The sequence below is a fragment of the Puma concolor genome, chromosome A1, assembly GCF_028749965.1.
Source record: "Puma concolor isolate L17-30 chromosome A1, mPumCon1.1.hap2, whole genome shotgun sequence".
In the NCBI taxonomy this organism is placed as follows: Eukaryota; Metazoa; Chordata; class Mammalia; order Carnivora; family Felidae; genus Puma; species Puma concolor.
In genome coordinates, this window is record NC_141667.1 from 67293806 (window position 1) to 67307642 (window position 13837).

Consider the following 13837-nt stretch of genomic DNA (forward strand, 5'->3'; position numbering starts at 1 on the left):
AGTAATTATTATTTGGACTTTCTTTTTCCTTCTAGGACAAATGACATAGAAATATAAGTCTATAGGTTTTATGTCACATTGAGGGGTATGATTGGGAACCCGATTGCATTTAATGACCCCAATTAATGGCTTTCCTATATCCTGCAACTTTGGAAGGCAGCTTTGCTCACCACTATACCAATGCCACTGCTTCCAGGGCTATTCTGCAACTTTGTAGAACCCTCTCTCTCTGACACTTCGTCATGTCACTTTCTTTGGCCAATGGGATGTTAGCAAATTTGCTGCCAGCATAAGCTTAAAAGTATGTATGCATTTCTACTTGCTTCTTTGCATGGCTGGGCTTGCTTGCTCTTGCACCTCTGCCTCCCACGAGAGCATGACTGGGCTAGCTGCTGGAGGGATGTTGAGAGACACGTGGAGAAATCTGAGTCTTCCTCGCTGACTGGCCAGTAGATCTGATAACATGAGTGAGCCCAGCTGAGATCAGTCAAGCCAACCCAATTGGCAGAAATACCCAGTCAACCCAGAGACTCATGAGAAATAATAAATGGTGTTGTTTTAAGCCACTAAGTTTTGGGGTGGTTTATTACATGCAATAGTTATATTAACTGATATACCTTCCAAACTTACCCACCACTAGGTAACAGGTGTTTGCAGAGGCCTAAGCAAAGGAATAAGGGTATCATCCTCATCCTACCAAGAAAATAAATGCCATCATCTTTCTCGAATAAAATCACTTTCTCACAATAAATTGGCATCAGGGTATCCTTAAACCTGTAATGTTACAATTACACTGACCTGGGTCTCTGGTTTCTAGGAGGAAAAAAAAAAAAAAAAAGAACCAAATAGTAGTACCAGAAGCATAATGAAACATTTGGGGCAGTACAAAGACCTTCGAAAAGAGTACCAGAGAAAGAGAAATCTTATATGTGGAACTCATGTGAGATACTACCTAAAAGGTTTCTGTCAAAGGCACATTTCAGTGGACAAGGCAACTGCTTAACTGTACCTGCATAAGGATATAGCTTCTAACCCACTGGTGGTGAGCATCTTATGGAAAGGGTGGGAGTCTGATGGAGGAGGATGGTATTCTGAGAAGTTAAGGCAAAGGAGGCCTTTCTGAGAAGTATCCCCAGGAAAATTTTCTTAGCTATCTATAAGGTGCCATAGTAACTCCAGAGGGAGCAGGTGAGGTCAACACCCAAGTCCCTTTTCCTGTACTGATGGTGACCATCCATATTCTTATGGAAAACACCAGGACATGTCATTTTACTACAACAGAGTTTCATTTCATTTGGGTATTAGGTTCTAAAGTTACTACATAAGAGGAAAATCTATGAGTAAAATTATTCTGAAATTCTTTGTATGCATTGTGAAGTATAGTATATATAGTTCTGGCACAACCAAGAATTCAAATGTATAACATATATGCGCAATGTTCAATAAGCGATTTTTTTCCTTTTAAAAGCAAATACAGAATTTTTGTCAGTTAAACACGTGATCAGTGTGACTATACTTAGTGCCAAAGTACTTGTGGGAGGCACTGGGTGTAGTGGAAATAACACTGGTTTTTGGCACTAATCTTGGGCCTCGAGCACTTACCAGCTGTATGATGTTGGGCAAGTCCTACTCTCTGTTTCTTCATCTGTAAAACGGGATTAAGTCCTAACTTGTAGGGTTGGCTGTGAATATTAAATGGACAAAGCACCATGCTCACTTTGGCAGACATATACTAAAATGGACAAAGCACCTACTCCAGTGCCAGGCCCATAATACGTTGCTCAACATATGGTACTAATTATGAACATGATGGGAGTGATGGGAAACATTTAAAATCAGGCCTAAGCTTGAAAAATACAGAAAATATGTCACTCTACTTTTTAATACAAGCATCTCTAAAGTGCAGTGAATTTAAGGTGACTTCTAGACATCTTAATCTCTGCCCTCTACCCCATGAAGTCATTCTTTAAGTTCCCCAAATACTTTCTATACTCTCCTACCTCTACCTTGTGTCTTTGCTAAAGGGGATCTTCTGTTTTAAATCCCCTTCCTTCCCAAGTTTATCAATAAGTAGTTGGGCAGGGCTTAAATCCAACTTCATCCAGTCTTTCCCAGAGGGTTCCTGTCATAATTTACCTCTCCTCTCCATATCTCCATAGCACATTATGCCTTGGTTACAGCATCTGTGCCTTCCACTTAATTTATTTACCTGCATTTTTTGTCCCTTCTACTAGAATGTGCTCCTAGAAGGCAAGCATCAGGTATAATTCTTGTCTGGATCTCTTACAATGTACCAAAGGGCATAGGATCAGCTGGGCACATAGTGGCTAACTCAAATTTATTAGATGTCACTATGGCAATACAGCTTAGTGAGACACTGCTTGAAATTCTGAAATTATTGCTTCTCACAGAGAAAGGCCATCCCCCTACCCTGGACCTTCATCTGAATGGTTCCAATCTCAAGCATGCAAGAGTGAAAGATCACAGTCCTTGGGGATTACAATCAGATGGCCTCATTTATGGAATAATGTGGCTCTCCCTAGAGCCAAACTGGTCCACATTATAAATGAGATTAGCCATCAATGGAAGTGAACTTACAGGACAGGCTGTCTTTCCAGTTAAAGAAAAGAAAACACAGGGCATAGAAAGTTAATTAGGTCCTAACTGAAGCAGGAATGATACCACCTACATTGCATAAGGTTGTCTAGACTAAGTGACATTAGAGATACAAAGCTTATTAGCTCAAAGGAGCCATACAGTAGACACTCAATCTATCATCACCTAGGCCCTCTGGCTGTTCTGTTCTTAATAAATCTACATTGGAAACCAGTTATCCACTGTCATGAGCTTGGTATACTTTTCTTCTTTCTGGCCTGGCAATTCTTGGGGCTATCTCCAAAGCTGTCTTAATCCTAAATCTTAGTGCCTGCCCCTGAATACCATGCATGGTGGAACCTGGGGACTTTTTTCTCTGACATTTTCATCTCTACTGCCAGAGGGTGGTGAGAATCCCAAGTCCTAGGGATGTTATATTCAGTCAGTACTACCACTGTTCCTGCAAATTTTTGCTTTGCTATAGAAAAGCTCTTGGTTCAGAATTCTCTTTGACTGCAATGTCCTGCCATTTTTCAAATTCCCGTCAATCATTACCCCTTATGTCCTGAAGTCAACTCAGGCTTTTAAAGTAGCTGTTCTCAAGCTGCATTTTTTACACCAGGCACAGTATCCCCACACAAGAACACGAACAATAAATGTTTATAGAATGAATGAAACACCCAACCATTCTTCTTCATCATAATGGGTAGGGAACTGATCCTTAAACTCAGGAGCCCTGGACAATAATTATTCCTTCTTACTTCAGTTTAAATGTCAGAGCCTCTCCAGCTAAAGATCTGGAACTAGGAAAAAGATAGGGGAAGAGCTAGGAAAGGTTCTAGACTTGGGATCTGCTCAAAAAAGACTCCAAGATTAAATTCTGCTTCACTCTAGACAAAACCAGAATCTCTGGAGTGTGGGGTTACTCACACAAGGGTCCTGTTTTAGCATGCAAATTCCCAGAGCAGTCAAGGAGCCAGGTGAACCCTAGACTGTAGCCACTCCTTGCCCAGGGGGCAGGCATATGCAACTATATCTCTGCTCTCTCACCTGACCAGGTCCAAGACTTTTCTGTCTTGGCCTGAGAAACATTATGCTAGGGTATTCTAGATATTTCTGGATAAGAACAGTTAAAATCTTTCTCATGGAACACCATTTTTACTTGAAGAATGACTGACAAACTCTGGTTATTCAGACTTGAAAAATGCCAGACATTTTCTCAAAAAATGAACAAAATGAACCCATCACTTCCAGGAAAACAACTTTTTACTTGTGGCCAATGACAAAATTCAAGCTTTCAGGCAAAATTCAGAATTTTGGAAATTTGGAAATTAGAATTTTGTATCCACCATCATGAAATCAAAAGCTTCCCAATCCTTAGATTTTTCTGGTGTAAATGGTGGTTATAGTGACAAATGTTATTTTTTGATATTGTAAAATGAAATGGGAAAACATTTGGAAGAGCTGCATAACTCAGTGAACCTATTTTCCAAATGAGCAAAGCATGATGTTTCAGGATCATGCATTGTTAAAAAAAATCCATTCAAAGTGCTAGATAAACCAACAGATTTTAATGTAATGAGTGCAAAGACTTCATTAAAATGGTCTCAGATTCCACACTGCAAAGAATTATCAGCAATCACCTGGAAAGGCTTTTAAAATACTCCTTCCTAGAGGTGCCTGGGTGGCTCAGTTGGCTGGGTATCTGACTTCAGCTCAGGTCATGATCTCCCAGTTGATAAGTTCGAGCCCCGCGTCAGGCTCTGTGCTGACAGCTCAGAGCCTGCAACCTGCTTCGGATTCTGTGTCTCCCTCTCTCTCTGACCCTCCCCTGCTCATGCTCTGTCTCTCTTTCTCTCTCTCAGAAATAAATAAAGATTAAAAAATTTTTTTAAAAATACTCCTTCCTTTTCCAACAACATCTGTTTGAGGCTGGATTTTTAAAATATACTTCACAACAATGTACTGCAGCAGACGGAATACAGAAACACATATGAGCATCCAGCTTCTTTCTATTAAGCCAGACAAACAAATTTGTGAAAATGAAAATGAGACCAGTCTTCTATTATTTTTTTGGAAAATGTATTTTCCATTAAAAAATTATGTATGTTAACATGACAGGTTTAATACTGTTATTCTTAAATGATTTAGTAACTAAATATTTTTAAACTTTCTCAGCTTTAATACTTATTTTGGTAAATATGAACAGATAAAACCAACAAAAGAAAGCTCTTTTGGGTCCTCAATAATTTTTAGGAGTATAAAAGGTCCCTAAGACCAAATACTTTGAAAACTGCTAATGTAAAGTCTCTAATGGTATGGTGCCTGTAACCCAGTGGGTGCACAGTAAGCAATAGCGATTATTAACAATGATACAGTTCATGGCATATCTGGATAGCTCTTTGGGGCATAAATTTCCCACCTCATCTTTCTGTCCACAATTTGGGAATTGCTGGAGAATAACCCAGGTCACCAGGCGAGGCAGCTATCAAGGTCTGCTCTGAGGCTGGATCTAACAGCCAGCACTAAACCTGTTCTCATTTCTCTCATGGATTCCTTTTAATCCCAAGAGTTTGTGTATGTTTGTAGAGGATTCCCCCAAGACATATGCTGTATTTAACCAGTGGTCCTGCAATAGCTTCCAAATTCTATTCTGAAATGGCCCGTTAGAGCATTCAACTCTCAAGGCACCCAACTCCAAGAGCCTCCCTGTCACCAAGGCAGAAGACAACAGTAGCAGCTAAAATTCCCTTCCAGAAGCAGAGAAAATTATTAATACCCAGCCTACCAAAAGTCACCAGCTCAGTCACTGCCACTTACTCTTCCATTCACCCACTCATTTCCTCCTTCAGTGAACATGCTCAGAGCCCATTCTCATTGTGCTAAGTAGTGCGAAACATCGAATAACATAGAATTTCTGCCTTAAGAACACATGCTTAAACCAGGCAGGTTCATGCATGGGGACATCAATACTCCCAAACTCCCAGATGCCTCATATTCATTTTGGAGAATCAGGCAGGGACACAAATTAAAATAACACACAATTAAAATTAATGTAACAAAATAATATACAAATTAAAACAACCAAACAACCAACCTGGGCACTGGGCTTCTCTGCTTCATGTAAGCTTATTATGTGCCTTCTCATGTACCTATCCAATTTGAGTATCTCCTTCTTTTAGCTCCTTTTCCCACCTTGGTCTCTCTTTAATCTCCTGGCATTCTGGTTGAGTTCACTACTGCAGCACTCTCTGGACCCCGTGTTTCATGACTTGGCCCCAGCTGACCTCTCCATGCTTCATTTCCAAGCTTAACATCTGAGAATCTTAGGTTCTATTCGTACTGCTCCTCCAGCAAATACACTGTGCCCTGGAAACCTCAGCATCTCAGTTCCACTCCCCAGCAAATTTGTACTCATGCCCTAAGATCTTGGTCAAAGGTCAAGCTTTTGCTGGACCAGGCTGAGTAGAACTAATTCTTTTACTATAGTACCTATCACACTGCGCCATAGACATATTCTGTCTCTCAAACCCCTGGTGGAATGAGGACTCTTTGGGGGCAGGGAGTGCATCTTGGTCATTTAAGTGTGCCCGGGAACCCAGGCTTGGCTTGGACCTGACACATAGCAGGCATTCACTGAATAAATGAATAAATGCTTAAAAGCCCACCTGGCTCACATTTTAGTTGCTCTATACAAAGGACAGAGTCTAAAGACAAGCTGAACTAGCCACTTCCTGGATATGCTATGCTAAAAGGCCTATCTTTGTGACTCTGGGCTACTGATGAGAGGGCATCAGTGTGAAGAATCTCAGACCATTCTGAGGCTGGCAATCAGAGCTACATTTAATTCTTAACGAGGTGATATAAGTGCACCTCAGTGCCCTAGAGCTTTCACCCAAACTCCCACTCAGTCTGTTGTCTCAGTTCCTTCCTGGATGAACAGCTATTTCATATCAGCCAGTTTGTGGAGAATCTTCTCTGGTTGTACAAGCTCAGCCAAGGATAGGGTAACGAGTCTCTCTGACCCCAGTGGCCTTCCACCTGCCCAAGGCTAGCTCATCTGTTGAACCTGCTTTCTGGGTGCAGTCAGCCACAAGAAGGCCTAAACTGTTGCTTAATAACTTAGAACTTCAGGCAAATCATATAACCTACTCTGTCACCCGAGCATGGATTTCTCATAGGTGGAAGAGTATGAACTTTGGAGATAGACTGTTGTGAGTTCAAAACCCAGTTCTGCCATTTCAGTATTATCTTAATTACTCAATTTCTTTGAGCCTCAATTTCCTCATTTATGAAATGAGAATAAAACCATACTTCACAGAGTTGTGAGGACAGAAGGAAATAAATTATGTAAAGTACCTGGCCTGGGCCTGGCACACAGTAGGTGCTCAATACCCGTTAGTTTCTTTCCTCTTCTGTCCTGGAAGAAATGACAGGGAAACTTACTAAGTGAGACTTGCCCAATCCAAAGTTATTACTTGAAGCACAGGACAGAGGACTAGACAGGTGACCTTCAAGGCCCCTTTGAACCCCCCCATCCACGATCTCTGGCTACAACTTCCTAATAAGACCCTTCCATGTTTCAGGGTCCTTCTTACTATCTAGTTTCCCTATATCACTTTTCAGAGTAGATGAAGAACCTATTCATTTCAGAATGGAGAGAGAACCACAAAAGTTGCTGGAGAGCTGAGAGCCTTGAGGAGGGACTAAAAGGAGATGGCCTAGGACTGCAGCATGTTCATCCACCTACAGGTTGAAGGATGAGTGTGGGAGCAAGGGCACAGAACCAAAGGGTGTAAACAAAGGGCCCTTCCTGGGACACAAGACCTTCTCTCCTTAGTCCTTTTCTGTTCTGCACATCCTGCCAGGAAAAACCATTAACCACTTCTTTCCCCAATATCCATTCTTTCCCCAAATATATAAAGCACCACACCCTCACTGATGTTGTTCCCCTCTGCCTCTTCTTTTTTAGGCACAGTTAGGGTGTTACTTCCTTCTAAGTCCACAGGCAGAATTAACTGCTTTGCTCTGGGATGCCCTAATGCTTTGTTACATACCTCTTGAATAGAGCTTATCGTACGTGTCCCAGTTTTTGAGATCTGTCTTCTCCACAACACTGAGAACACTGGGGGCAGGACCTGTGTCCCATGACTCACTGCATCCTGATCATTCAGCAGAGATGACAGCATGTAATGGGCATGGTAAGAGTTTGGATACACAAGGGAAGATCAGCAGTTGGAGAATAACATTAATGGGGCAACAACTGGAAAACTGGGGAAAGCCTGTTTTTTTGTTTTTAAAACTAAGGCTGTTTCTATTCCTGCTTATGGAAAAGCTCCCCTCTCCGGAAGCCCTATTCTTTGAAGAATATCCTAGGCTTCCACAAAGCTCCTCATACCACCCTCAACTGAGCAGTTAGCAGACAGCCACATACCAGAATCACCTGGGGCAGTTTAACAACAAGATTCCTGGGCTCTGGACCTAGAGACTCTAATTCTGTAGGTCTGGGACAGAATCCAGCAAAACACGGAGGATCTGATGATTAGTTAGGCTAGGATGAGGAAGAGGTGGAATCAAGCAATCACAGCTACCTCTTCCACTGAGAATTACATCCTCTCATGCTATCAGAGAACTTACCCAAGAACATGTTTATTTTCCTATTTAAAAGCTTTCATTGATTCCTCACTGCCTGCAGGATAAAGCCCAAACTTCTTGCTGTGGTTTTCTAGAACCCTGCTAACCTCTCCAGCCTGACCTCATGCTACTCTGCCTGAATTGGGCAATTCTCGCCTCTGGGTCTCTACATTGCTTTCTTTGTTTAGACACTTTCTCTCACCTTCTCTAAAGGAACTTCTACTCAACCTTGAAGCATCAGCTCTGAGAAATCTTCTATTGGTTATCATATTTGTGCATCTTCAGCACCAAATATCTATAATAATCATAGCTACCACTTGTGCTAAGTGCTTGACATGCAGCACTTGCTGCCCTAATGTGACTCTGGCATCACTGTCATACATGTGAGAAAACATGCTAACAGGGCTAAAACTCTTTGAAAGGCTGCGTACTAGGATCTAGGATTTGAACCGTAACTCAGAGGAAGTGATGCTCTTCTAGCCTAACTACAATTAATACACACATGTGGGCAGGGACTGATTCACTTCTGTATCCTCAGCTAGCCTAGGGTCTGATACAGATCAGGTGTCCATTAGTATTTGCAGAATAAATGAACACCAGATCAGGTGAGAGGGAGACTGGGTGTGATGTGTGTATCACGGGCCTAAATGAATGAATGACTGCCAGCCTGGCCCAGCAGTAGAAGCTGGTAAGCACAAAGTGGAAGAAACCTAACTTTTACTTCTTTTATTTTCATTTGGTTTAACAGCCACTTATTGAGCACATGAGGACCATACACACTAAATACCCCACAAATGAGTTAAATATAGCCCCTGCTCTTAAAACTTCTAGGTTCAGTATATAAAGTCGTTAGGATCTTAATAGTTTATCTGATATTAGATATTAAGATAATAGCTCTGGGGATATTTTAAGTAAATTAAAAATTAAAAAAAATCTCAGCAGCTAAGTCTTCATCTTCAAAGGCCCTTTAACATTTCTACATAGTGAATCTCTACTGGCTTACAAAGAACCAGAGGTGGTAGGGATCCACCCCTTCTTGTATCGTTTCCTACTACTTGCAGTGAAAGTGGCCAGGCTGGGTGGGCAATGATTTTAAGGGGGAAGATTCCTGGGTATAGGGACTATCTTATTTATCTTTGTGCCCAAAATAAAAGCCCTAGCACAGAGGTCATAATGCTTGCTCAGTGGATCAAACATAATGAGATGGTTTCAATAAAGATACTGACTAATCCTGTGCTCCAGTCTCTTGAGGGAGCAGGTTTAACTCTGAGCAGTGGGGAACCAGGTCTCTAGAGTCTCTTTAAACTGGGCCAGGCAGGTCTCAGCAGGTGCCGTAGAGATGAGAGATGGGAAACACCAGATGAGCTCAACCAGCACCAACTGCTGGTTTACAGTCTGGCAAGTCTCCTGAGGGTTTACTGAGTGTGCCCCTGGACTGCAGGCTGAGTGGTCCAAGAGAGATGGAAAGACAGAAGCAGAGCTGGCAGGCTTTGGATGGCCATCTGGCACAGTTCCCACTATCTCCAACTCCTGCTCTAGCCTTGATGTACTAGGTGCTAGGTGGGTTGCTCCATTTTCTTGTGATGTTGCTGATGAGGCTTAGGGAGGGGAAAAAAACATGCCCAGGAACACAAAGCTAGAAAGAGACTGAGCCTGGAGTTCACCCCAAGCCTGGAACATTAAACACTTTCTCACTATTGCCTTATTCAGCTGCTTTGTAAGGTTTTTTGTTCTTTGCTAATAAGGTAGTAACAGTTTTAGTTTAGTGAATGAGGATTTCGATTGTTAGTGAACAGATCAATAAAGTTTAGTGACCTGAAACAATTCTAAATAAGGACTTTTGGGATCCCCAATAAGCTAGCTCAAGGTCCCACATTTAAATGTGCACAAGTAATGCAGGGTGCCTGGATGGCTCAGTCGGTTGAACATCAAACTTAGGCTCAGGTCATGATCTCACCATTCGTGGGTTCGAGCCCTGTGTTAGGCTCTGTGCTGACACTCAGAGCCTGGAGGCTGTTTCAGATTCTGTCTCCCTCTCTCTCTCTGCCCTTCCCTAGCTTGTGCATGCGCATGCTCTCCCTCTCTTTCTCTCTCAAAAATAAGTAGATAAACTTAAAAAAAAAAAAAAATTAAATGTGTACAAGTAACCAAAGTGAGCGAAAGGGTCTGGATGGAACCAGAGTGGCTTTTGAACCCGAATTCAGAGTAATCATGGCTCTTCCAGCCTACCTGTGATTACTATATACATGTTCTCTGAACCACGAGCCCTTTGTGGGCAGGGACCATGTCTGATTCACTTCTGCATTCCCAGCTAGCCCAGGGCCTGGCACAGATCAGGGTGTCCTTCATATCAGGGGCAGACACTACTCAAAACTTCATATTACTGCCTTGCAGAAATTGGGCTCAGTGGCACCAGATTTTTAGAGTTTTAAGACATGGCACAAATCCAGTTTGTAGGAATCTTTTGGCTTTTAAGAAATTGGCTTAAAACAAAACCAAAGCAATATGTGACCTGGGACATTAGAACCTATCTGTGGATTGGAAGTGGTCCTATTCGCTGTCTTTGGCATGCGACAGTGAGTTTCACCTTGCTGACCCACTCTGTGTACACAGAGTTTTAAGTGGCAGTGGGAGACAGAGATCCTCACCACAGGCACGCTAGGGGGCAGAACAATGACTCCAACCCTTTCAGCAGGTGCTTCTCACCAGGTCACAAAAGTCTGCTTCTGGCATTCAGAAACCCCCTCCCCAGCAAAAAAGTGGGGTACAATCAGAAAAGAGTTTGTCAGTTTGTTTTACCTCTTTGTGGCTATAATAAAAAAAAAATGCCTTGTAAATCCCACATAGTACACAAGAGTGTCCTTTCTGGGGGGCCAGGAGGCACCTGTGACCTATAGTGGGAGTTATTTGGGCATATGTCATATGAGCATTTGTTTCTTCATCTGAAAAACAGTGTAATCGTATTTATATCCTTCAGTTCATTAATATTTGTTAATCACCAGGCATAGGGGTACAATGGCAACTGACGTGGTTCCTGCACTCTCAGAGTTTATGTAGCAAAAGTAGACTAATAATTAAACCAATAGTTAACTCATCACATTTGTACTAAATGCTGAGGAAAGAACAGGAGTGGTGGGAAGATTATTAGTATGGTATGTAAAGTGTCTGGCATGAATAAATTAATGAATTTGCAGGTCAGGCAGTGGAGTAGATAATGATGATTATAGCTCTTAGGAAAGCTGCATCCTAAATAAAAATTAAATGATTAAGCCATTATCCAAAATTTTGGCCATGAATACTATAACCTAAGTGGCAGGGGACCCTAAAATATTGCTGGTCTGAATGGGAAGGAGAGAAAACAACAGCTCCCCTGGCTCTCCCTATCCCAACTCTCTCCTTTTGTTGGACTCCCAGGGTGGCCCAGAGAAGCAAAAGAGGAAAGCTAGAGGGGGGAAGCAGGTTCAGGGTCTAAAGTCAGACCAGGCAAGGGTGGGGTCCAACCTGGGGAGTTGCATCCTTTGGAACCAGTCTCAGCCCAGGGGAGGGGGTGGGGGTGAAGGTGGGGCTTCTGACACTCAATAAGTGGTGACATTTTCATTAATTAAAAATCTTACTGTGATCTGAAACACAAAGGAGACCAGCATCAAAACTAGGTTACAATAAGCACAGGTTCTCAACGGATTCATTCTCTCTCCCATTCACCTAGTTATTTCTACTCAGTGTCAGCAAGGCCCAGGGCTAGGCATGGAGAATCAGAGATAGATGACATAGTCTGTGCCCCTGCGGAGTTCACAGTGCAGTGCAGGGAACAGATACATCAACAGAATGTCTCACTGAAGAATGGGGAGTGCTACCAAAGGGAAGCACAGGGGGCTGTGGGCACAAAGGGGGCACCTCACGCAACTGGGAAAGTTAGGGAAGGCTTTCTGGCAATGGTACCCCAAATGACATCCCCACTCACATGCACAATTCCAGAGATTCTACTAGAAGGCTGTCAAGAGCCATGCCTTCTGGCTGCACCAGCCTCCCAGAGTCCCCTGCTGCCCGATGCAGTGTCTGCAGAGCCAAACGCATCTTCCGCCACGCCTCATCCTCATCCGGCGCTGCATCCGACCCTCCAAGACTCCTGCAGGAGCCTGCCTTCCTTGGCAGGCTCAGCCAAAAGACCAACTCAAAACTCTTTTGTCAGAGCAAGCTTAGGGCGAGCCACCCAGCCCCATGTGCCACAACCCTCCCGGAGCAACTGAGGCTCATGTCACCCCGGGCTCTCAGTGAACACTGGCAGGGTACCTCCCATTATCTCCTTTGCTCAAAAGAAAATGACCTTCTTCCAGGTGGCAAGCTGGAGTCTTTGCGGAATCCTGCTACTACTGCTCACTCTCAGCAGGATTCACCAAACCCAGGGATCTGAGGGTTGAGATGGGCCACCTTGTGGGTCGGGGTATAGAGGGAAGAAAGGGAAGGCTTTGCTAGGTTTTCACTTCGGTGCAGGAGCCCCACTAAATAGTCTTCGGGGCTGCCTGACAGTCTGCTCCAACTGCTATGTTGGGCAGGGAGAGGAGGGAGGCCACAAGAGACATACGCTGGGGGCACACAGCTGCTGAGGGGGCAGTGGCTGCAGGCAGTGAAGGGAAAGGGTGGGGCCGTTCCCAGGGTGGGGGGAGAGGGAAGAGGCTGTAGCCTTCCAGGCCACAGCGCCCCAGGCTGCTCTGTGGGTAGGTGGTGGAGCAGGTGGGCCCAGGGGGAGAAGGGCAGAGAGCTGGGCTGTGGCCTCAGGATCAGAGCCCAGTCCCAGTGTGGGTGGGTATGGGACCACAAAGTCTAGCCCCTGCTCCAGCCCGGAGGCGGCGGGAGAGGGCAGGCAGCCTGGTCACAGGACAGGACGGGCCATGCTCCGGCTTGGAGAGAAGGGTCCAGCCTCCACTCCCGCCTCGGGGGAGAAAGCCTCAGCCCCAGCCGGTGGAAGATGGTTCATCCCCAAGCTCACCCCGGCCCCGCTCCCGGGAGGTGAAAGTGCCGGAGCGGCCGGACTCGCCTCGCTCGCTCCTACCTGTGGTCCGGGAGCCAACTTGGGCTCGTCCTCCTCCCTGGGGCCGTGGCGGTCCGGCTCCGCGGGCGCCTCCGGGGGCCCTGCACCCGCTCCAGCTTCCAGGCTCGGCGGCGGCGGGGGTTCGGGAGCCTGGGGCTTCTGTTGCCCCGCGGCTCGCACCCGCTCGCGCCGACCCGCGCCGCCGCTCGGCCTGCTCCGCCTCCGAGTCATGCCGCTGCTCGCGCCGATCCCTCGCTCCACACGCGTCGTCGCCGCCGCCGCCGCCGCTCCCCTCGCAGGACAACAGCCAATATGGCGGCGCCCGGCTCCCCCCTCTGCTGCTGCCAGCAGGTCATAGGGCGCGGCGGCCGCGCCGCCGCACTAGCCCCCGAGGCTGTCTGCGCCATTTTGAATAAGGTCACCACCTGAAGTTCTGTAAGAGTGAGAAACTGGTGGACTCCCGGGATGCGACCTGTGCCAGGGAAGGGTGGTTGCTGTGGTAACCGTGCTGTACCGCCCCGGGCCTGTAATAACTGCCTGCTAAATGGATGAGTGAATTAATTATTTTCTAGAGTACTT

At 45.0% G+C, this 13837-nt stretch overlaps 1 protein-coding gene across 20 annotated transcripts in view; it reads right to left on the bottom strand.

The window, feature by feature from the left end:
- The window catches only part of FAM193B (family with sequence similarity 193 member B), a 31480-nt gene extending 17890 nt beyond the window's left edge, over positions 1-13590 (bottom strand). For 3 of the 20 annotated variants that reach the window (XM_025924813.2, XM_086680432.1, XM_086680316.1), the window contains exon 1: positions 13280-13588. In XM_025924813.2, the coding sequence (XP_025780598.1) occupies positions 13280-13489 (210 nt within the window). In that variant the 5' untranslated portion in view covers positions 13490-13588. Of the gene's footprint in view, positions 1-323; positions 505-630; positions 694-1602; positions 1683-6954; positions 7016-7652; positions 11711-11730; positions 12165-12190; positions 12658-13279 lie in introns of those variants that run through there. The other 17 variants (XM_086680966.1, XM_086681112.1, XM_086680767.1 and 14 more) reach the window with 17 other exon arrangements.
- Positions 13591-13837: the final 247 nt, after the last annotated feature.